This window comes from Acartia tonsa, chromosome 9 (genome assembly GCF_053477335.1).
Source record: "Acartia tonsa isolate MP-2025a chromosome 9, ASM5347733v1, whole genome shotgun sequence".
NCBI classification, from domain to species: Eukaryota; Metazoa; Arthropoda; class Copepoda; order Calanoida; family Acartiidae; genus Acartia; species Acartia tonsa.
This window is the reverse complement of record NC_137268.1, coordinates 25,283,369-25,309,500: the sequence shown is the minus strand read 5'-3', so window position 1 is coordinate 25,309,500 and position 26,132 is coordinate 25,283,369. Positions and strand designations below refer to the sequence as shown.

The 26,132-nt window shown below is 37.1% G+C and overlaps 1 protein-coding gene across 3 annotated transcripts in view; it reads right to left on the bottom strand.

Annotated features, from left to right (window-relative positions):
• The window catches only part of su(r) (dihydropyrimidine dehydrogenase su(r)), a 107,851-nt gene that overhangs the window by 49,920 nt on the left and 31,799 nt on the right, over positions 1-26,132 (bottom strand). For all 3 annotated transcript variants that reach the window (XM_080172367.1, XM_080172366.1, XM_080172365.1), the window contains exons 16-20: positions 25,344-25,438; positions 22,986-23,078; positions 22,416-22,514; positions 3,153-3,229; positions 1,035-1,110 (exon numbers count right to left, since the gene is read on the bottom strand). In XM_080172367.1, the coding sequence (XP_080028493.1) occupies positions 1,035-1,110; positions 3,153-3,229; positions 22,416-22,514; positions 22,986-23,078; positions 25,344-25,438 (440 nt within the window). The remainder of the gene's footprint in view (positions 1-1,034; positions 1,111-3,152; positions 3,230-22,415; positions 22,515-22,985; positions 23,079-25,343; positions 25,439-26,132) is intronic.

The window sequence follows — 26,132 nt, the reverse complement described above, 5'->3', positions numbered from 1 at the left end:
TAAAAATAGCCAAAAACCTGCAAAAAGGCAGTCTGACTGTCATTGTTGATTTCTTCAGTTGACCGGAAATTTAATTTTTATATCTTTAACTGAAAAAATTTTGAAAATCGGTCCATAAACACCAAAGATATGGGGGAAAATGTAAAAAATATAAAAATAGCTATAAACCTACAAAAAGGCAGTCTGACCGTCATTGTTGTTTTCTTCAAACGATGGGAAATTTAATTTTGATATCTTTAACTGAAAAAAGTTTGAAAATCGGACCATAAACACCAAAGATACGGGGGAAAATGTAAAAAATATAAAAATAGCCAAAAACCTGCAAAAAGGCAGTCTGACCGTCATTGTTGGGTCTCTAAACGACGGAAAATTTAATTTTGATATCTATAACTGAAAAAATTTTGAAAATCGGACCATAAACACCAAAGATATGAGGAAAAATGTGGAAAATAAAAAAATAGCCTAAAACCTGCTAAAAAACCGTCCGACCGCCATTGATGTTTTATAGTTAATTGTGCTCCTTAATGATGGGAATGTTGTCAAAAAATTTCAGCTTTCTATCTTTTATAGGGGCTGAGTAAATCCCATTTCCCCCATAGCGTTACGGACTGACGGACGGACTGACGGACGGACTGACGGACTGACGGACGGACAAAGTGAATTATAGAGTAGCTTCGCTACTAAAAATATAACCTCTATAGAAAAGATTACTAAGATTAGTTTTCTTATTTGTCTTGTAGGGATTTTTTTTTTGGTTATGCAATAACTGATGTTGAATTATCTATTAGATGATTATAATATCATAGATCAATTAAGCTGTCTTTTCTCTCTAAACAATCAAGAGTCCTCGAGACGTCACAAGCTGATTTCTTTGGACATGAATGACCCACTTAAAAGAGTATGTAACCTTGGAAATTATGAACAACCAATAACAAGCCTACTTGTTGAAAGAATTCAAAATAATATAATTCGATTACTGATTATATTAAAGGAAAAACGGACTGATATGTAAGCTTCTTGAATTTACAGCTTACCTTTCCATCGTTAACGGCTTCAACAGCGGTTTCCGCCACGCCTGCCAAATCGCCGCCACAGAACACGCCAGGCTCACTAAATAAAATTAAATTGACAGATAATGTATAATTGACATGGCATGTGTGAAAGCACCGAATGGGGACATCAGTGCAAAGTAATAAAATAAATAAGAATGAGGCCACTAAAAGAAGTGCAGCTAATTATCATTCTGATCAATGCAAGACAATGCATAGTAATAAGATCACGTTTTTGTCCTCATTGAGAATCATTTCAATTAATACCATTTAATTTTAACATATTAAAATATTGTGATGTGTAAGTAAGAAAAATAATCATTATGAAAATATACTTTGTAGTTGGTCAGTCTGTTAGGTATTTGACACGGATTTTTCTTCGATTTAAAACACACAAACACATACAAAATTATAGTAGTTTCGCCACATATCAAAGATTACAAAATGATCAAAACTAATACTCCTCATGAGATTTGAAATTGATTGAATTATGTTCTAATTTTCGAATAGAATAAACACAGAAAACAATATAGATTTCTTGTAACATTGAGTGTTTTAGTAGGGGCTAGACTTACTTCCTCACAAGGATTTCTATAATTATAAATAGAAAATATGTACTTATGTCTGTCATATTATGAAAACGAATTACGTACGATTTGAAGCGATTAAATCAACTATTTTATAATATTGGTATCTGAATAGTATTTGTAGATTCATCAAACTATAATATTTATTGTTAAATATAGATTATCATTTAAAGGCAAAGTTTTGTTTTAATTTACGTTCTGTATACATTTTAACATCCATCTTTAAAACTTGTTATTGCTTCGCAAGATTTGGGCATTATTACCTTTGCTTAGAATAATAAAAAGTAAATAAAGAGCTACCTGTTATCTATATATTATTTCATTGTTCTATAAAGTAGTATTTGTTTGAATGGTAGCTGAATAGTTTAACTTTTACAAAATTAATCAATAACTTTTCTAAAACTAATTAACGAGGTTGGTTGTTGGAAAATGTAATTAAATTTTATAATTTCCAAAGCTTTTGATAATTGCGGTTAATGAAATTGAAGTTTAAAGAAAGCTAATTTGTCTAACAAGAACAATGGTGTCCATAGGAAGCACTTCAAATAAAAGGTGCATTGAATTGAAATTGAAAATCAAAGCATTTTTAGTTTTTAAATTCCAATAAACCAAGTAAAAAAATATTTGATGGGACTGCTTATATTTATGAACAAGTATCTATAAGAAGACATGTTACAGAATATCCACGCTACCAGATAAATCATTTATGTGATAACATCCGGGAAAAAACATCTATTGAAAAATATTTTTAGCATATATTTAGAACAGAGCTTTAAAGAAAGATTTGTTTGTCAGTTCGTCTGTAGAGATCTTGTGATACTAAATCATATAACATACATATAAAAAAAAGTCATCTTAATCCATAGCAATTAAATTAATGAATAAAAAACACAGGAATTGGGTATAAACTATTAACCTTCTTCCCCTTAAATTTGTATCTCAGACACAAAAAGACGGACAAATCTTTCCTGTAAAGAAAATATATGCTACTAAAGAGAGACAATTGTCAATTGTAAGACGAACCGGATTTTAGAAATATAATAGAAGAAAGAAACATTGTAAAGATATTGTTCTTAATTTTATAAAATTGTATCTTTTCAGATTAATTAAACATTGATTAATATATGAAAACAAACTGTGTAATAGTTTTGTCCGTCACATTCTTATCTTGTCTTTATTTTTACAGTATTAAATAATCAAAATTTTATAATCAAAATAACAATAAGAAGTTATATTTTTAGTGAAGGATACACAATTTAAAACAAAAGAAGAAATTGTTATACAGTAAAGGATAACTAAAGAAAGGTATTACTTCTTGATTTATGGCCACTGAATATCTGCTTTTAAAACACTTTGTACGTCTATCCATCCATAAATTGTTTAGCTAACTACTAACAATGGATATAGTCATCCTCGTTAATATCAAATGTGCTGCTTTGACATTATGTCCAGTAGATTGAACTTAGTGACGTCTTTAAGCCTTACTGACAACCAACCATATGACTAACCATAATACCTTGTTTCCATGGTGTTAGTATCAACATCAGGTGTACCCCATCTGTTCAACTTCACTGGAGCCATTGCTTCTTTAACCTAAAAAGAATATGATAAGTGGGAATAGAGTAAACTCCTCCTCATTTTGGGCACCTTTGACAGTTATAGGCGCTATTGGGCTATGGCCACCTGGGGGGTTAGGCATAAAGAACATGCACATAGCATTTTCTTTTTATTTTGAAAAACCCATATTTAATGCCCCGTGAGGATATTTAACCCTACGGAATATCATACATTTCCGGGTTTACTCCTAATCTTTACTTAATCTAACCTAAAATAAGTATATGAACTATTCTTAAAGTTTGATTGTGGTTCACTTTCAAATTTAATCAAATAGGTCAAATGTTTTTACATAGATTATTCTTATTACCCTATTGTATATTATTATATAAATAAAAACATGTTTGTGTCCACAGAAATGGATAGTATATATAAATAAAAATCGAAATTATGAAAAAAGTATAAAATAGTATTAAAAATTTTTAATGTTAAATAGTGTGTGTTTCTTAGATACTATTAAAGAAGTTCAATTGAAATTAATAATTAACTTTTCTTAATAACTAAAATTTTAATCATTCAAATCTCTTTTTGTATACAATGGTGTAACGGATCTGACGTTCTTGTTGGATTTTTAAAAAGCAAAATAGCCCGCCTCGAGCGGTGGTGACGGAGCTACTCGTTGACTTGGTAACGTTGCGGCAGAGAGAATACAAGGGCGAAGCGACTCGTTCCCTTTGTTGAACGTCTCCGATACGTAAATAACAAAACTATTCACGAGTGCCCACAAGGGACTTATAGGTTTCTGGATAGTTAATAGCAGCTAGTAATAGCTGCGCAAAAATTAGGAATTAGATCCTCCAATAAAGACTGATTCTGCGGAACTGATATATTTTCAATAGACAATCATAGTTTACACGAATTAAAGTGTTCACGAAGCTGGGAAAAAGTTGATATATGTCACTAATTAATGTTTTTTAAATGTACTATTTTGAGAATTAAGTCTTAAATACTTCCCATTTAAAAATAAATCAAACTTTAAAAAAACGAATTTTTTCCCTTGAAAACATTGATGTATTTTGAGTTTTATTATACATATCTTAAAACCTATCAAAATCGACAAATAACAATCTTTTTGTTGAAGTTTACTTGAAATTTAGAGTAGAATAAATTCTTTTGTTACATACATATTAAACTAACCAAAAAAGTTTGTAATATCTTTTTACGGGGAGATTAAACGATTTCTACCGATAATCGAAACGATATTACCAAATATGGGTATAAGGTCAGCTGATTTATAGTTGTCGATCTTGTGAACATCCTCATCCTATCTCAATATTTACTACTTGCTAAAAAAGCTTCATCATACTGCAGAGCTAAAAATACGATTAGGCCCCCACATAATTTTAAAGTTTTTACTATAGATAAAATCTATAAAAAATATTTAAAAGAAATTTAAAACATGAGTTAATTAAAGGTATAAGCGTTTTCTGAGTAGAGCCAGGTTGTATAAAATACACACACACACACACACAAATGACTCCACAGAACTTGATTGTTTAATACTTCAAAACATGGAATAAGATAAAGAGCAAACAAATTATATTCTTTTAATATTAATCTGTTATTTATGGATGTACATTAATTAAATCAAGGCTTTTATCTTAATCCTAAACACAATGTAAAGATGGTTCCTGAGGTAATAAATCAGTCAGCAATAAACCTATACAAAAAAAAATGAAATAAAATAACATGTTTTTTCAGTTATGGGAATAAAATTATTTACTTTTTATAGCTATTGAAATTTTCCCGTACTGGTCCAAACTTACAACTTAAAATACACTGAAGGGACTGCGACTTTTACAATATTCAGTAATGTTTGGTTTCTATACTTCAACTTAACAAATTCGTTGGTACCAAACGAAAGATAAGGAGGGGGGACGGAGAATGGAAGGGGAAAACACGAGAAAGGAAATGTAAGTGAGTGAGTGTGTTTGTGTGTGTGTGTGTGTGTGTGAGTTAGGCAGATATTTAGACAGGTATTCGACACATTACGAGGAATATTTTACATGATAAAATGCTTATTTTTATGTAAATACTATAGAAACGCGCTATATTTTATGCAATTATTATTTGTTTATTCTATTTAAACATTTCAATTCTTAAATATCATTCTTTCTACAGATTTAACAATTTTTCTTTTGTCCCTATACCTGCATAAACAAAGCGGTATTTAATTAATGATTTTATAAAATAAACCAAACTTTTTCATTACATTTTAGAGAAAGTTCAAAGATAAATATTAATAGATATATATTACAAAAATATTTTCTAAGTATCAATTTTTTTGTTTTTATCTGCAAGCGAAGAAATAGCTTATTTTCTCTTAGTTTAATTCTTGCTCAGATTTTAACATTATTTTCATGTGAAAATACTCTCAGCATTTTAAACTGATTTTTTTCTAACTTAATTGAACTTTTAAGGCATAATTCTTTAAAAATTACTTAAAATATAAAAAAAGGTAAACGAAAATGCATTTTGAAAAATTAAATTCGCGATCACTTTAATGAATACATAATACATATAGGAAAATTACAGAGGATTGGTGGGCGTTTTCTGATCATACAGGGATGGCTAGGGATACACGTAGGTCTGCACATGACATTTAAGCAGGCCGGAGTGTATGTTGAGTTTCCCGAATAGTCACGTTCAGTTGTGCCGGGGAAATCTCCGTGATGCATTGAGGATGCCGTCCCTGGATAACTGGGTGCCTTTCTAATAAAGAGTACAAAATTAGATATCTCTTAAAACCTACACGCGTAGACTTAAAAGGTCAAATATAAATATTTATGCTGCGCAGAAATATGTATTTTGATTTCTTGGAAATTTTCCAGAGATCACATGATAAAATCATACAATTTTACAGAATACTAAAAGTACTAAGTTTTTATAATTAATTACGAGATCCGTCATTTGTGGGCTAAAAAATGCAAATAAAAGTAAAATCAATAGAGAAAACTAAATGCTTTAAAATGCTACTAATTTCATAAAAATCTGTCCACTCGTTTAGAATATCATAATGTCATTCTGCTATATTTTATAAGTGTCTCAAGTAAGCCCCACTACATTTTCTCCCCTTTTTATCTGGCTTGACAGACATGCCAGATAACATAACGCTCAAATTGGCAAAGACAATAGACTAGACGGCCAATTATACCTATTATTCTGTCATGGTATTAAAGTGGATATCTTAGGTGGCCTAGTCGCAGTGCTGTATGATGGCAGGGATGCAGGATCCAAGAGAGTAGGCTGTATCTCTGTCATCTGTATCTTCGGGGTTGATGTCGTTGGTAATAGCGACGTTGTCTCTGCTGCTGTAGTAGGTTCTCGCCTCTCAGTTCTTGTATCGGCTTTCTTCTTCCTCATAAGCTTCTGGTAGGAATGCTTGTTGTAGAGGTATAGGTGGGCAACTAGGGCGATGGCGGCTCCAGGGCCTACGCGTAGAAAGGTGAGGGTGATGCATATCAGATCAGTAATAAATTTAAGCCCTAGGATGACCAGGCATGCGAATGCCATTAGATCGCCATACTCGTGGAGCCAGCTCTTGACGCTGCTCCATAAGTCGATTTCGCGCTCCAAATCCGGCACTAAATTATCAAGGGTGTACAGGGGTAAATTGTTGGTAGAAAGTTGGTTACAGTTTCCATCTCCAACGCAGAGTCCATAGGTAATTTCCTTCAGGCTTGCTTCAGTGTAGGAGGGGAAGGTTAAGGTGTGTAACCATTCAGCTCTCTCTCTTTCCGTGTAGATTCCTCCATGGCTGTAATCCGTCCAGTTAACTAGAGGGGTGTCGATGGTCATCTCCATGGGGGCCTGAGTCTTGATGATGGCGGGGGTCAACTGTACCCAGCCTTCCTTAGACTTGACGGTTAGTGGGAAAGTCGCAGAACATGTTACCCTTGTAGAATGCAACTTATAAAGTTAAGTTGCGGCGTCGGCGTAGCCATCAGGGTCCAAAGGTATATCTTGATAGCAGTTGACGTCATCCTTGATCTTCTGGGTCCTCTTGGTGCATTGGAAGGTCATCAAAAGATCTCCTTTCAAGAGTCCGTAGGTCTGCTTGTGCAGCTGGACCGGTTGGTCTGCCTCTCCATGGTAATGGGTTTCGCATATGGTCTTCCTCAATGTAACATCTAATTGGCTGAAGGTTTGGCGCATGCTATAAGCTAAATAATTTAAATGTACTGCAGCTTGAAGGTTGACATCTATCTGTCCGGGGTCGATGGTGGCGAGTCTGCTTAGTTTGCTGGTCTTGCCCAGGTAGATTCCTTCGTGGTCCGTGGTCAGGACATTAAAGGGGCAATGCATTAACTTCATTGCGCCTGTGGTGTTGAGTAAAACTTGCTGCTGGTGGTCCACTAGGTAGGTGTCCATGGTGGTGAGGGGGTTGATGGTGTTGACCATCTGTAGAGTGCAGGAACTGTCGTTGATGTTCCACACAAAGGTAGCGGTGCCAGTGATGCACTCCCCTTTATGATATGGACATGGTAGAGATAAATGGTTGGTTTCACTCTCTACCTTATTGTTACTAACCAAGAATGTCTCCTCCTTGAGTAGAATCTGGTACTCGGCTAGCTTCAGGGTGTTGTAGTGGATCGTGTCGCCCATGCTGATGGTCTGCCCAATGCAGGTGATCTTGTCATCTTCCATCTTCAGTGATCCGGCTAGGGTGGCCGAAACATAGGTGGGCCGGTTGAGTTTTACCTTGATGGGGTCACCGTAGCCAGAAATTTGATATTCCTGGAGTAAGGACATACGGCGACAATTTTCTGCAGTAATCTCCTCGTGCCTCATCGTTTGGGGTACCTGTTGCAATTTTAGGTGACCTTAAACTCCGCACTTAAAGTGGTATAGGGATACCCTCACTTCGCAGGAGTATCCATATACCTTTGTCAGAGTTGGTCGTTGCAAAATGGTATAGCGCTCCTTCACTGGAACTTCTTCTGTAGGTTCCTCTGCTCTGCATATTGTTTCCTTGTTAAATTTCTTAATGGTGGAGGGGTTTGTGCAATCAATGATGTCCAGGGAGTAAGCCTCACTAGTTGGTGCTACCGAAGCCGTTAGCACCGCGATCAGTGGTAGGAAGATTATTGACATGATAAAATTCCACCTCGCGAGTCTCCAGGATCACGCTTGACAAACTCGTTGTCCTTTGTTAAAAACCACTGCTTCGGTACTCAAATTCCAAAAGACTGCTTGTATCTTGCCAGTGTAGTCGCTGTCCACTAATCCTGCTAGTAGAATTACTCCTTCCCGTTCTATGCTTGAACGGCCAAATAATTTGAGAAAGTATCCGGGGGGCACACGTGTCTGTAGCCTGAGGGGGATGCAAGTTTGCTTTCCAGGGGGATGAATAGTGTGGGCGGGGCAGTATATGTCATGGCCCGCACTCTCTTTCGTGCCCTTGTGTGGCAGCTTTGCTCCACGTTTGACAGGGATTCTGATTGTCTGCGCGAGTGTCGCAACTTCTGGCGGGTCCGGCGGGTCCATTTCCTCGTCCGTGCTGTCCAACACCTCCTTGCTCTCTTCAGCTTGCTGTTGCCAAAGTGTCCCACTCCTCTGTTTCTTGCCTCCAGATTTAGCCCTCTCCCCTTTTTCGGGTGAGTCCGTGTACGGCTCCTCATTGTCGCTCAGAGCGCGCTTCTCTACCCGGGGTGTGTATGTGTGTGTGGCTCGCTCTCGATCATGGCGCGGTGTTTGTGGGGGCGAGCCTCTTCTCGGGCTTCTCTCTCTATCGGTGGTTCGCTTAGCATCTTTCCGCTGGATGCCGGAACCTGACGGTTTGCAAGATTGATCTCTCCCTCTCCTCTCACTCTGCTCTCTGCGCGGTGTGCGCTGTATCGCTGGTGATCTTGGTGGTGGTGTAACCGGTAGGGGAAGGTTAAGGGGGTCAATGTTGGGGGGTGGTGGTGGTGCTCCTCCCGGTGCGTTGGGTGGTCCTCAGTCTTCATTGCTGTCATCCCCAATTGAGAAATCAACTCTTGGGTTAGGCGGCTTCGCCTGTCTTCTTGAATTCAAGGGAATTTGCTCCCCTGCTTCATCTCCGTCTTCTTCGAATGGTTCTGGGGGAGAAGTTGGGTCTCCGTCTGTCATTGCTGGGGGGTAATATGGTTTTAACCGACCAACATGGACAACCAAATCTTCCTTCTCTCCCCCTGGTATTGTCTGGATTAGGTATAAAACGTCGGCACATTTCTCGGTAATTAAGAATGGTCCACTCCAATGTTTGGTCATCTTCTTCTTTGCTTTACCGTGGTTGGGTGCCAAATAAAAAACTTTATCGCCTACTCTAAATTCGCGATCATTGTGATACTGCAAAGCATTTCTTCGAATGGTGCTTTCTTGACTCTTCGCCATGGCTTCATACAGGGTCGTGTATCTATCCAACAAATTTCTCACTTCGGTGGGAATATCCTTGTCATCTTCAGGGTTCGGTAACCGCAAAATTAAATCCACGGGTAGAGTAGCTTCTCTACCCTGGAAGGCGAGAAAGGGGGTCACGCCGGTGGTGCTGTGGATCCTCGTGTTGTATGCCAGGACAACTCCAGGTAGATATTTCGGCCATTCGGTCTACTGTCCTTGAATCACGGTTCTCAGCGTCTCTTCCATAGTCCGGTGCCACCTTTTGATGAGGTTGCTCTGGGGGTTCGCCACGGGGCCTAGCTCGTGTTTCACACCGAGCTTCTGCAGGAGTATCTTCATGATGCTGTTGCAGAACTCTTTCCCCTGGTCGCTGTGGAATGCCTGCAGGCATCCGAAAGTGCAGATAAATTTATCCATTATCGTCATAGCTACCTTGTCAGCGGTCTTCTGTTTCAAGGGGTACGCCTGAACAAAGCGCGACCATCCGTCCTGCAGCGTCAGGATAAAATTGTATCCTTCTGGCGTTGTGTCGAACTTGCCTACCACATCCATGTAGATTGTCTGCAGCGGATACCCGTTCTGGATGGGTACGTGTGCGCCTATCTTGATGTTGGCCTTGATGTTCTTTTGGACGCAGTCGTGACAGACGGCGATCCTCAGACGGATGTCTGCTTGATGTCCCACGTAGTAGAAATTCCTCAAGAACTTTGATATCGTGGAGTGCATGCCAAAGTGCGCTCCGGTGGTCGTTCTGTGGGAGTGATTGAACACCTCTTCTCTCAGGGAGAAAGGAACCATTATCCTTTGTCGTTTCCCAGTAAAGGTCTGTATCTCCTGCTCTAGAACTCCATCTTCTGCGATTCTCAAAGTATCAAAAATCTCAGCCAGCCGGTGCACGTCCCTACTCTCTCCGCGTAAGGTTGCCTTATCCGGTGCACGCCAGTCATGTCCATTTACGAACCTTTTCCAAAATTGGATCGTCTAGTTGATGCCGGTATACTTTGTCTCTATACCACTCAGTGCCATGGGGGAGGTCGTCCTCACTCTCTTCGTCCACAGCTCTGATATACTCATCTTGCTCAGCCTCTTCCTCGGCTGTCGGCTCTGGCATATCAGCGTCGGTACGCTGGCTTAACGCGTCGGCGTTGGTGTTGAGTCTCCCCGGCCGGTGAACCACACGGAACTCGTAGCCAGCCAGCTCCTCTGTCCAACGGGCCATCATCCCGGTGTTCGTCTTCAGTGACTTTAACTGCTTGAGGGCGCTGTTATCCGTGTTTATTTGGAACGGCTTGAAGCTCAAGATCGTCCAAAACTTTCTGATGCCATAAATCACGGCGGAAGCTTCCCCCTTCCACGAGGGATATCTCTGCTCCGCTCCAGTCGTCTTACGTCCCATGGCGGTGATCAACCTTTCGGCGCCATCTTGGACTTGACTCAATACTGCACTAATGGCTCTTCCTGAATAGTCCGTCGTTAGTTGAAACGGAGTATCAGCCTCAAAATCTGGCACAGCTCTGATGGGTGCACTCTCGAACTTGTCCTTCAACTGCTGGAACTGCTGGTCCATCCCTGGGGTCCACTCTAGCTTCGTGGCCTTCTTCTGTGCATTCATCTCACACGTCAAGTCGGCGTACTCAGGTATAAAGGACCTGTAGTACCCGTAGAAGCCGAGAACGCTATTCAATTCGGCTACTGTCTTAGACGGCGGCCAATTCCTGATGCGCTCCACGTAGTCAGGTACCATCCCGATACCTTCCTTACTCAGCATGTGGCCCAAATACTGAATCCTCTTCTGGAACAACTTGCTCTTCTTCGCCTTCAGCTTGATTCCAGCCTTGCGGTGGGCCTCAAAAACCTGTCGCATCTGTGGCACATGGTCAGCAACTCTCTGGTTATATGATATAACGTCGTCGAGACAGCATTGCGCTATCTCGCTCCCCAGCGGGTTCATGGCGGTGCTGATGAATCTGCTGTAAACCGCTGGTGCTGTGCTGATGCCGAAGGGCATGCGGCGGAATTGCCACAAACCCGTTGGCGTGGCAAAAGCCGTCAGCTCCCTGAACGCTGGATCGATGCTGATGTTGAAGTACGCAGCAGTGGCATCTAACGTAGAATACACACGGTGCCCTCCTGCGCGGTCCAATAAGGTCTGAATCCTCGGCAGCGGGTAGCTGTCCTGCTCTAAGCAGCTGTTTAACCTGCGGAAGTCCACTGCCCATCTGATCTTCCCGTCCTTCTTGCGCACAGGAACAAGGGGGCTCGCCCATGGTGATGTACTTGGCTCGATCACTCCCTTGTTGAGCCAGTTGGCCATCTGCGCCTCCAGGTCCTTCAACATCTTAGGGTTCAGCTCCCTATATCTCTGTCTAATGGGCTCCGTTCCTGGCTTGAGTCTCAACTTCATAGTCACCAGGTCGGTGTGCCCAGGGGCCTCTCGACTGAATATGTCTCTGTACTCCCAAATAAGCTCCTTGACTTGCTTCTTAACATTGGGATGCTCGTTCAATAACTCGTTGTCTTCCATCTCCAGGTCCGCCCATACTTCCTTGAATGTGGGGTTCTCCATCTGTTCCTTCGTCATAGGCTTGCCGTGGTTGCCCTCGTTGCTCTTGGACATAGACTGTATATACTCATGGGGCTCTCTCAACACTAAGCTCTCGGTGTTGATCACCATACTGCTATCCTCACAAATCTCGGCGGTAAACACGCACCCAGCCGCTGCGACACAAGGCTGCTCCTGGAGGTTCACAACAGGTATGCGTAGAATTCCATTTTGCTGGGCTCTGTATACACCTTCCAGCACACGCACGTCTTGACTATCACCTAATACGGCTTCTTCTACCATGACAGTCATTTGCGGGCGGATTTCTCGACTGGGAAGAAAATTCAAGACAGACACAGTTTCCCCTGCGAGAATCCTAGTCGCTTGGACAGACAAACGGACAGGACGCGGCCTCTTTCCTAACGCGACAGTTTTCAAATGGTTTAAGTTCTAAAAAATCTCGTGAATGGTGCACATTACCATTAGCAAAATTGTCTTCATAATTCTTTAACAGTGGGTTTACAAACATTTAAGGCACTACTATAGCTACTTATTTCTGCGTTCAACTCCTCGAAGGCTCGTAATGAAACACTTATCTGAGGGTTGGGGGGCGAGTGCTCCCCCGGCGGTTTTCCAGACCGCTCTTAGTCTTCTGAGGCACTTGCAGCCTCGGAGTCGATGGACTGTACAAGCGGGACTCTCTTCTCCTTCACGACCAATGTCGCCTGCACTGGTGATGAATAATCCAGGATCCCGCGGATCTCCTCGACCCACTTGCACCCAAGGTTGATGGGGGTGCGAAGCTCAGGTATGACCAAGGCTTCCTTGATGTAGCTAGGACAGTCATCTCCCAAGATGATGCTGATGTTGACGTCCATATCCCCGCCATTCGCCGCTGTTCCTACTGTTAAATCGCAAGGAACGATCGGCAGCTGTAACTTCCGGGCTAACTCCTCATTTACGGCGACTCCTTCGTGCAATTTATTACCGGTATCGATGAGACCATAGGTCCGCACAGTCGGTCCCTTTGCACGCAGGCTGATCTTAACCATGGCCCGGGCGCCTCGTCAACCTTGCATCTGGTTGAGGGTGGTAGGGTCTACAGCTGCTGAGGAACTCCGCCCTACCGACGGGAGCCCTCTCTGCCATTTTTTGAATTCTGGCTTCGGTGGCCAACTGCTTCCAGACAGTTGATGTCCCCGTAATATTGCGCTTGGTCGCCATCATCTACGCCACTGTCGTTGTCTCCAGGGTCGTTGGCACGCATCTCTCGCACAGCATTGCGGATGCGGTCTTGTTGCTGAGCTGCATAGCGTCCGCGTCCATTACTGTTGGCGTTCTTCTCCTGGTTCCTCTTACGCACGTTCGCTAGCCTGTCCTCAGGAATGGTACACGTCTTCTGCCAATGGCCAGGCGTGCCACACCGCCGACAGTTACCTTTCAGCTTGTCTTTGGTGGCACCGCCCGTACCCTTACTCGCTTGTTGCTTCTTCTTGGGACAATTACACAAGTAATGGCCATTCTGGTTGCAATTGTAACACTTGACGCTACTGTTCCCCTCTCCGACGGCGTTGACCTCCATGTCCTCCGTGCCATCATTGCGATAGACAACACGGTTGGACGTGGCGAGGCCATCCATGGAGGTGTCCTCGGCATCTCCATGATGAATGAGCTGACGTTGGGTGGCGATTTCATTCATGATGGTGGCGCATAAAACTGCCATGCTGGTGATTCCGGGTAACTGGCAAAAAACTCTTTTCCATACCTCACGATGGCATAAACCAAGGGTTACCTCTTTACGGAACTGCTGAGGGTCGCGGTTGTCCGGGGAATAGGCTTTCAACCACATCTGCTCCTTCTTCGCAAGGTAAGTCTGGGGAATCTCGTTCTTGCCTTGCGTCAGTCGCGAATAAGCATCCTTGTTGATATCTGAATCCGAGGGTGCTAGGAAGATTGCGTCCAGCCTCTCCATGACTTGGTCGTAGCTGAGCACATCTTGGTTGTTGGCGACTTCTCTGGCCATCTGGAACGCTTCCCCCTCAAGACTCTGGATGTACTGGCCTTTCCTGCCCTCCTGGTCCGAAGCATGGTGGCGAGCAATTTTAAACGCATTCTCCATTCTCGTCTTATGACCGTCCCAGTCCTCTCCTGCATGGTTACAAAAACGAGGGAAATTCTGCTTACCAAGCTTCCTGCGCTGGTTTTCCAACCATGTGTTGCCTAACTGAATGAGCTGAGCCTGCTCATTCGGCGCTCCTTCTATCTGAGCCTGTTGAATCGCACGATTCAAATTCAACTGCTCTAGGTCCGCAGCTTGCGCCATGGTTGAAACTTAACAAAAGTTCTTCAAAATTTGAACAAAACTTTACCAAATTGGTGCTCCACACGTCAGAATGGTCCCACACTGGTCTCCAAACACAGTATTTCTCGTCCTTTCTGGCCTCAGTTCTCATACAAACTGTCTGGTTGCACACAATTGTCCGAAATTACCGTAGTTCCTAGGGGTAATTTCCACGTAAATCTCCTGTTGAGCACTTAGTTTGATTCGCACAGCTGTCACCAGTTTCGCTGTAACGGATCTGACGTTCTTGTTGGATTTTTAAAAAGCAAAATAGCCTGCCTCGAGCGGTGGTGACGGAGCTACTCGTTGACTTGGTAACGTTGCGGCAGAGAGAATACAAGGGCGAAGCGACTTGTTCCCTTTGTTGAACATCTCCGATACGCAAATAACAAAACTATTCACGAGTGCCCACAGGGGACTTATAGGTTTCTGGATAGTTAATAGCAGCTAGTAATAGCTGCGCAAAAATTAGGAATTAGATCCTCCAATAAAGACTGATTCTGCGGAACTGATATATTTTCAATAGACAATCATAGTTTACACGAATTAATGAATACATAATACATATAGGAAAATTACAGAGGATTGGTGGGCGTTTTCTGATCATACAGGGATGGCTAGGGATACAAGTAGGTCTGCACATGACATTTAAGCAGTTTCCCGAATAGTCACGTTCAGTTGTGCCGGGGAAATCTCCGTGATGCATTGAGGATGCCGTCCCTGGATATCTGGGTGCCTTTCTAATAAAGAGTACAAAATTAGATATCTCTTAAAACCTACACGCGTAGACTTAAAAGGTCAAATATACATATTTATGCTGCGCAGAAATATGTATTTTGATTTCTTGGAAATTTTCCAGAGATCACATGATAAAATCATACAATTTTACAGAATACTAAAAGTACTAAGTTTTTATAATTAATTACGAGATCCGTCATTTGTGGGCTAAAAAATGCAAATAAAAGTAAAATCAATAGAGAAAACTAAATGCTTTAAAATGCTACTAATTTCATAAAAATCTGTCCACTCGTTTAGAATATCGTAATGTCATTCTGCTATATTTTATAAGTGTCTCAAGTAAGCCCCACTACAAATGGCAAAAAAAATTCCTTGTTAATAAAATTTCTAAAAAACATTAAAACATGGGGAAGGGAAATTACACACTAAGATAAAACCTAAAAAATACATCCACAAAATATTTTGTTTATGAGTGAATTGGTTGTAGGGTAACAAAAATTTACCCCAACTAATTGCTTTTTCTTATGGGGGCTCAGGTAAACATTCAACTTTTTATTATGGGGGCTCAGGTAAACATTCAACTTTTTATTATGGGGGCTCAGGTAAACATTCAACTTTTTATTATGGGGGCTCAGGTAAACATTCAACTTTTTATTATGGGGGCTCAGGTAAACATTCAACTTTTTATTATGGGGCTCAGGTAAACATTCAACTTGCCAAACCAATTTATTAGCCAATACAGATTTCAACCAAATCGTTGCGTTTAAAACCACTTTTAAATTAATTTAAACACCTTGAATACAATAAAGTATTTGACAAAATATATCTATATCACATAGTAGAATCAATTCTGTCTCTCTTTGTCTATGGCATAAGATTTCGCATCTAGACAGAAATAAATCTCCGTCGCATTGAAGCTTCCTATAGTTACAGGAAAGGTTTGTAACTATTTTTGGGAAGGGTACTTACAACCCACATTGTAAAATTTTCCTTTTAAAACTATAATGGAAAGGGAATTGTCGGCTTAGCCCCCCCCCCCCCTTCTTTTACTTATGTGCCCCTGGAGGCCTCTTGGAGTGCAGCCACTAGTATAATTATATATTGAATAGAATATGAATATATGCAGAAATTTCAGAGGATTTTTAAATATTTCAGGTAAAATTGCACTAACACACAAAATTATATGAAAATAAAGCTAGATTGAAAAAAATTCACAGTATTTTAACATAAATTCATACAGATACGTAAAATATATTCATGTAATTGAATTTTGATTTTTAGGAAGGAGAGAATAACCATGAACTTTCAAACAATGATATTGTCCTAAACTGAACAAGACTGAAAGAATATTATAGACACTAACAATCTGCTTCAAAAGATTTATATTGCCTTGCTAGATATTTTTTCAAATGGGATTAAAAGTGTTATTTTGATACATTTTCTCTAATTCATATTGTAGAACTAAATACAATAGTTATTTATAGCTAGAGATGTGTGATATTTTAGATAAATTGTTAGAGGGTGGAGGGGGGGGAGGGGGGGGGGTGATTACAAATAGTTACCCTGTCCATGTCACAGCTCACAACCCCACAGCTTGTTAAACTTAAGAGGCAACAAAATTTAGTTTACACGTGGTGGTGCCAAAAAATCAACTATGAGAGGTGCTCTTACAATGCATACAGAGATTCAGATATTTTTTGGGACAATTCATATGGAGGTTTTGTAGGGGTTATATATTGTTTAAGAATATATCTAAGGTTATTTATATTATAAATTATAAAAAAAAAATATATTTAGGCCTTAAACTTAAATATATCAGGAATGTATTATTATATATTTGAAATTTAGTCCCAATAGAAATATATTTGACTCACCTAACGCATAGGAGGTCAAAAATTCCCAAAACAAAATTTTCCATGTGGGAAAACCTTTAGGAGTCAGTAAAAATATCTGTTTAAATGTCAAAACAGGAAGGTTAACCATTCTCGTAAATGCAGTTGTAAAGAGACACAGGAACAAACAGATCAAACATAAAAAAATGGAATTTTCTGAATATTTCAACCTACACAACTTATTACCATAAAAAGTTACAACTTCTAGACAAAAGTTGTGTAATCAACACGATTTTTCACAGGTCTTATAGCAAAAAATAACAATAGTGACCTATCCTTGCATTACTATAGTGCAGCCACTAAAACTAAACAGTGAACTCAAATTTATAGCAGAATTTTCAATATTTACTAACTTCTAATGTACAGTTTACAGCGTATAAGAAGGAAAAATCAGAAAATTCGAGCTAGGAAAAATATTTTATTTTTTTACACTTAAAGATAATTAAGTTTTTATAAGAGCATGAGATTTATACATTGTATCACTCTTAAAAATAATTAAAGTTAAATTGATACTTTGGCTTTAAAGTTTGAAACAAGTTATGAATAATATAAATTGAAATGGAAGTGCAAATGTATTTTACGTAGAACAGCTGCTCAACAATTACTTTAATTCACAATTTATACTTTTACAATATACATAATTTTATCAATAAACATTTATTTACATACAATTATCAAAGGAACATAAAGAAATAAATTCAGAGTATTGCCTGAGAAATGCTATGGTACTAAAGTGATCAAGTCATTTCTATAGTTTTGTAAAACAGTCTGTACATTTTTGTATGTGTAAGATTATAACACTGAATCATTATCTTTGCTTTCTATTAATATTATCAACCTTGTTGTATTATTAAGCTATTGTGCATATGCGTATTGATATGTATGCCAAAAGATAATAATGAATTGTTACTTTAAATGCATTTAATAATGTTGATTAATTTATGCTATTCTTGTATTATTCTGGCTTATTCTGCTTAGTAATACAAATAAAACTATAGCAACTCCTCTTTCCATGTACTACAAGTTGCTTATTGAAAAATTTAGAGAGAAAAAAGCTAATTTTGAAGCATAAGATATTTAATTGGCCTAACCGCTTAGGCAGTGTTTTTTCAGGGAACATTTATATTTGTATTTTGTTGTTAGTAACCGTTCATCTAAATCTATAAACAGCTGAGTGAATGAGGTTGTAGCGTTCAAGGAAGCTAAGTTAAAGTGTTTAGGTTGGTTTAAAGCCTTAGCAAACCATTACAAGTTATGCTCCTATCTGCTAAAAATGCAACAGTTAGTTAAAAATAATAAATTCAAACCAATAAATATCGGCAAATAAAAATATTAGTATTTCGAAGAAATGTTAAAAATAAATAAATATTGATTTATTATTTTTGGGGATTTATGCATTTCATATATATTTGCAACCTAAGTACGGATTGCGAATTACCCCCAAAATATACAATATTTATGACTTTACAAAATAGGTTAAAATATGTATTTATAAGACTTTGGGGAAAATTAATCAAATTTCATTAGCAGTCTCCTCCAAAACTAGCTTGCAAAAAAATCATAAATAAGTTTTTGAAACTTTAATTTTGAACATACAAAGGAATCTTCTTTGGTCCTATCCCAATAAATCTAAGTAAGTAAAATAAGATAAATGTTGTTGAAGATTTGTTGCAATTATGATAATTTGGTTTTGCTGCACTTTCCTGGCAACTGTCAAATCCTTTGGACAAATCTAATTTCATTCAATTGAACACACAACTCCACCCAACAAGCTAATTTTCAATGTTAAGCACTTCCACAAATAATATATTATTTATATCCGTGAAGGATAACTCTGATTATAAATAAATTAAATTAAGATGTTTTCATTTTTTTAAATTTGTTTTTTAGTTTGTCTAACAGACAAAAAGCTGCGGAATGTGGGTGTAGGGGGTGGCAACATCCTCTAAGTTAAAATAATAACGAGAGTGACAACCCCCCAGTAAAAAACAATAAATTAGTAAGGAATGGCCTAACTTCTCAAGGTTTTACACCCACGTTATGAAATCAATGTGTTGCCAATGGTCTTGATATCTGCCATAGTTTCCAAGGTAGTACTAGTAGGCTTTACACTTTAACATGTAAAAATTAAGTTTTTTTTGTCAAGAGAGTTCACATGCTATATTATTCATAAAACATATTTTTGAAAAGACGATATCTAGAACAATAAGGAACAATGTTTTAAATGTCTAAATCAAGCATCCTATCTTACAACAAAAAATGAGATGCAAATTTTATTAAAATCTCCTAGAAAAGTCATTTATGTTGTTATACTTAAAGGACGCCTGCAAGAAATACCACGCTTTAACTGCTGAAAAACTGCCACAAGTAGACCCAATACCCCAAATTTAAAGCCTTCAGCTTCAATAACAAAAAAGTTCTAGGCATTTCAAAATAGCATTTTATGTACAATGAAATTTTTGAAAGACTTTCAATGCTCATAAAAGAAAAAACAATATTAAATTACGTCGCCTAGACACAAAATTATAACCTTATCTTTGTCAGAAACTTAGATTGCCGGTAACTGATTACATTTTTACAATAAAAACACCACATTTCATAGTCCAAATCTATGAAAAAAATTCGATTTAAATTGCATTTTAAACGAAAATCATAGCGGAAACAAAGGGGGAAACTAATAGAAGCTCAGCTGTGATTGGTTGTTAAGCTGATTTAGCCTTCCTATTGGCTACAGTACACTCGGTACAATGCAAGTTAAACTTAATTTTTTTAATGATTTTGACTATAAAAATGGGTATTTTTATTGTAAAAATATAATTAGTTACTGGAAACCTAAATTTATGACAAAAATAAGCTTATAATTATGTTTCTAGGCCACATAGTTTAATTTCAAAGTTTTCAACATGAGCATTGCAATTCTTTCAAAATTTTCATTCTACATAAAATGTCATTTTAAAATGCCTAGAACTTTTTTGTTATAGAAGCTGAAGGCTTCAAATTTGGGGTATTTGGTCTACTTGTGGCAGTCTTCAATTCAAAGGGATAGTTCCACGAAGTGTATTTAAAGAGTTAAGGTACTTAGAGTAGTGAACTTTTATATGTCTTAGTAGAATCTATTAGGCATTGGATAGATATGATTATGTGTTTAACATTGACCTGACCGAACTTTTTTTTATAAAAGTTAAAGTGATTTGCCACATAAATCACTTGAGAATGGTCTATTTTTTTCCTAATATGTATCCCAAAACACCAGTATTAGAGAATGAATTGTCGCATATTTCACAAGAGTTATATAAAAATTGATCATGGGTTCCCCTTTGGGCAAGTTATTTAAAGAACATAAAAATTAACGTCCGGTTACTCTTAGGACAGGTTTTCTAAAGATACTTTTTTTAAAGATAAAGAAACCGTCCAGTTTACTTACGATATACATTATACACATTATATCTCGCAGAAATACAAACTGACCATACAACATATAATATATATTGGATTAAGTTTTTTAAGTAACTTGCGCCAAGGCGAACCCCTGTTCAACTTTATTATAACTCTTGCGAAATATGCAGCAATTCATTCTCTAATACTGGTGTTTTGGCTATACACATTAGGAAAAAAAATATACCATTTTTGTATAATTTATGTGGCAAATCACTTTAACTTTTTAAAATATTGTCAAATAAAAAAAAGTTTGGTCAGGTCAATGTTTAAAATTCTTTAACACATAATCATATCTATCCAATGCCTAATATATTCTACTAAGACATATAAAAGTTCACTACTCTAAGTGCTATACTATATACTAGCGGCTGCGTCCCTAGTATCTAGGGATATTAGAAGGGACATGAAAGTGCAGAAAAATAACTTCAAACCTTACAAAGACTTTTTTTATAAAAATTAAACAGCCTAAAACCACCCTGGGACCTATAGTAAGCTTCACTTTAAAGGAGAACCATATCAGTTCAGCGGTGGGCGAAATCCTTCGCTACAGACAAAAAAAAGCTTACTACTTTATATAATAGGATATATTTTATTGGTCATTCATTGTTATGTGTATTTTGTTGTATAAAAAGTTTCAAGCTATTAACTAGTAAATGCTATCTAAATTTTTATTTTTGACAAAAAAGATTCGCTATATATAACATGTAACGAAGTTGAAAATAAAATGAAAAACTCATTTTTTGAGGAAAATCCCTGGTCAAATCTTTTAATTTTAATCAATAACTTTATTTGTCTGTAAAAACAAAATGGGGAAAAATGTAAATTTCTCGAGTGCTTTTCAAGATAAACAGCATTTTTTGTGGAGATTCGCTGTATCAATGCATTTCCAGTATCTTTTTTACTTGATCAGTTGGTCATACCAGAAGAGAAATAAATAAATTACAAATATATGTACATGTTCTATGTATTTATAATATTTCTCTTACTCCATCTCTTTTTTTATGGTCACTAAACATTTGCTCAATAACTCACTTCGTCCGTTTGTCAGTCCATGATTGTTTGCTTCGCAACAAATTGGTGTTGTCAAACCATTTTACTTTAATAACCTTAAAATTTTTTATGACTTTTGTACCTTATCAACTCAAATAAAGGAGTTGAAAAGAAAAACTTAATAAATGGTATACTATCTTTCTCATAAAGCATATAGGATTTCGCCAATTGACTTTTTAGAGAACATAAGAAATTATTAATATTAATTGTATGACGTCACTTGCTCTACACATTCACATAGTAAATAATTTAAATTTATTGTCGTGTAATAAAGCATCCTATTTAATTTTATTTATTAACTATGGGTTTATACAATTTTGAATCATGATTTTATTGTTCCGTTTGTGCCTTTAGAATACAGAAAATTAGAAGATGAGTTCCATAATTTTACCGATAGAAACACAGTTTATTAACTTAACTAATAAAAATTAAAATGCTAGAAATGCTAAAGTTTGTGTCTGAATATATTATATTTAGAATTTTAATCTTATGTTTAATGCAATGAAATCAATCCAAAATCCTAACTCACCACCATATCCTATAGAAATTATATAAAACTTTGGATGAATATTTTCATTAAGAATTGAATTGTCAAAAACATATCAATTAGATTGTTGGAGCTAATTAATATTTGATAATAGTGGTTGTTTAATGTAAGATTAAACATGAAATATTAGTAAGTTGCAAAAACAAGGATAACAACACGAGCAAATTTCTTCTTACCTCCTTCAATTTATATTATACATTATGTTTTGCCCCTATAATTATCATTTATCATCGACAGAAAAGTTGCAGGATAATTACCTTGTTATCATAGAGTCCCGAGCCAAAGGCAGAGATGACAAAGTCACATTTCAACTTTGTTGGTTGCTCAGGGTCTTCGATCCATTTACCATCGTCGTCCTTATTAAAAATAATGTTTGGTGCTTTCACACAAAGTGCAAGCCCACCCCCCACGCCTTATTTGTGAAGAAAAGAAAAAAATTTGGCACTCCCTTTTATCTTAAATTCATTTTAAAAATAAGAAAGTCGGTTATCATTGCTTTGCAAGGTACCCTGTGTGATTGCGCCTAATGATATTGATTAAAAAAAATATTTTCTCGTTTTCATTCGAATCCGGTGGATAGGAACCGGTTCTCATCCTTACTGCACCTCTGGGCTAAAAAAAACTAGTTTTAATCTTATAATTGTACATTCTATATCCGCGGAAAGACGTTTATAATACGATGCGAGAAATAACTATGAAAACATAATGCATGATCTGAGAGAGAGAAGAAATAAAAAAATGAGAAAAAAATAGATCTGGGAAAAAAGAGATGGACAGTGACACAAGAAATTGCATAATTGTTTCTTAGCTACCAATAACCCATGTACCTGTTCTGTTCTAAAGAACTTGAGACCTCCAATCCTTCCATTCTTCATAACGACCTCTTGGGGGGACAAGAATGGGACAAACTCACATTTCTCCTAAATTTTTTTTAAAAATTCAAGGATATGCATTTTTTTAATAAAATTCAATTTAATAACAAAATCTATGAACACCAATTAGTATTACTTAAAAACTGTGTGGTTCACCAAAGGATCTTGCTAACCGCTGAACCGATGCGAGTCTCCCATTAAGTGAAGCCTAACATAACTCCAATATGTTTATAACTATTTTGGGGAAGGATACCACCCCCCCCCCCTCGTACCATCCCCTTAATTGCCTCTTAGACGTAGCGTTATAGTTAGTGAGTTGGATATATATATATATATATCAGGGGCGTCCAAGCTTTTTTATTTGGAGGGGGGGGGGGGTAAAAAAATTTAAGGGGGGGTGTAATTTTTTTTTGGGTAAAATGGCGCTCCGCAAATTTTGTCTACCCCCCAAAAAAAATTTTTTCCCCGGGGGTAAAATTTGCTTAAGGGGGATAATTACCCCCCTCTGAAATCTGTTGGCAGTGGTAAATTTTGTTCCACCCCCCCCCCAAAATTTACCCCCGGTGTAAAAAATTTTTTTGTGGGGGTAATTCAAATGCTATTAAATATTTAGTATTAAAAATGCGCGCGAAGCGCGCAGAAATTTTTTTTGTTAGGGATTATCTATTTTGGGGGGGTATTTACTAGGGTTGGGTCGGATACTTTTTTGGCCGGATACCTGATATCCGGCTGATTTCAAATGACGGATATCCGGCACTCCTAAGGTAGGGGTAAATTTTAAATGTTTGGGGGGGGGGGGTAAAGTGGTAATCCCCACTTTACCCCCCCCCCCCTTGGACGTCCTTGATATATATATATACTAGCGGCTTTGCCCCTAGCCTCTAGGGACTTTGCCCAATGAGGTAATTTAAAAAAAAAGAAAATAGCTTAAAACCACCACAGGACCAATAAGTAATTACCCTGAAGAGTAGAATCCGATCGGTTCAGTGGTTACCGAGATCTTAAGGGACAGACGGACGGACAGACAGACAGACATCGTTCTACTTTGTATTATAGACTAGCGGCTACGCCCCTAGAAGCCTCTAGGGGCACTCAATGTAGGAAGGGGAAAAGTCGACCTCGTCCCATTTTAAATTTGAGTTTCAAAAGAGTAAAAAAATATTTTATTTTTTTTTTTGGGGGGGGGGGAAGGGGGTAAATACACCCTCCCCAAAAATAGTTTAAAACCTTCCCAGGACCTATAGGAAGCTTCACTGTAAAGGAGAACAATATCGGTTCAGCGGTTATCGAGATCCTTCGGGACAGACAAAAAACGCTTACTACTTTATATAATAGGATATATATAATATATATATTTGATTCATAATGCAAAGAAGTCTAAAAATTTTCTATACATCTATTTTTTATTCAATGTCTAATTCTTTAAACTTCAAATATTTAAATTTGAAATTCAATACTTAAAAAACTGAATTTCAATTTTAAATTTTAATTTTGTTATTTATCTGTCTTTATGGTTTATGGTCCAAAAATGAACCTAAATTCCAAATTGTCTATTTCTTTCTGCTGTTTTTAACATTTTTTTATACGGATTTAATAAACACAGAATATAATGAAGTTGGGACAAATGAAAATAATAAATCAAAAACTAAAACTAGAAATCTGCATATGCAATTTACAGTATTCTTGCATATCTATATTTGGAATAATTTTACAATAGCAAGATTGACAAATAAAACAATAGGTTTGAAAGGATGGTAGTCAAAAATATCAAAGATGTAAAGTACTTATAATTGTTAACCATTTGTTCAATTAAAACTTATGAAATATGTTTAATATGCTAGACAATAGACAACAAAAATATAGATAATTTCAACAGCAACAAAAAATATGAAAAGTAAAAAAATCTAGTAGTTATGAAGAAACACTTGAAGAAAAAAATATAATTGTCTTTGCTAGAAATGATTTATTCTAACTGCATTTTGTTTTATGAACTGGTTTTAAATCTAATTTCAGAAAGAAAAAAAATTTAAAATACATTTTAAAACAATAAAATAGCACCTATGCCAGTTTCTGGGCTAGCTTAAAACTGTCCCATGAGCTTTATAATTGTGATGCTTCTCTATTAAGAAGAACTCAATCGGCTCTGTAGCTACCGAGATCTAATGTTATATATCCTCAATGATAATAAAACTACCTATAGTTCTTGAGCCAATGAATAAGATAACGTGGATATAAAACTATAGGTACCAATGTATCTAATATTCCAATGAGCCCTCCCTTCCTGCATTCCTGCCTATTAAGTCCCAAAAATACCTGTTTTGCCAACTCTGCTTCCTCTGGTACAGCTCTGATGTTGATGAATCCCTTGCGGAATACAACAAACACACGACGGGCTCCGCAACGCAGTGCTAAAACAATAAAAATTAATCTACGTGTCAGACGAACAGAGAGTCAGACAGACCCTTCTATTTGAGTATCTGCACTACTACTATTTCAATACATAATTAATGTTCCATTTTAATTTTGTTTAAAATTGAGAAACGCAAAAGATAACTTAAAAACAGATCAAAATTAATTACCATTTCTAATGAATTATTATCAAAATATTTTTCTAATTAGCGATTAGAGAAAAAAGAATCATTCAGACGGTAAATGTGTATTTTTAAATGATCTTAAGTTTCTTTTTTTATAACAATGATTAAATATTTCAATAATATGAGGGAGACCAAATAATACATAGGCCTTGCAGAAAGAATAAAATTTCAAATGTTTAAATTTTAAAAACATTGCGTCTAAAAATTTCTTTTTATATTTGTCACTATTTTCTCTATTTTAAGGATCTTTTCTAATAAATTACTCTTAATTAGTTTTCTCTTTTTATATATCACTCCAAAACAGAAAATATATTTTTAGAAAATTAATGAGGGGAGGGAAAATTGATAAATTACTAGATGGTAATTGGCTAAACATAAACAAGGTTAACAATGTCATCCTTCAACATTTTACAGATTCCACGCTTCGTCAGCTTATTTAACCAAGAAATAAAGGGGGTTGGGTGTGAAATTTTATAAACCAACTAATCAAAATATAATAAAAGTACCC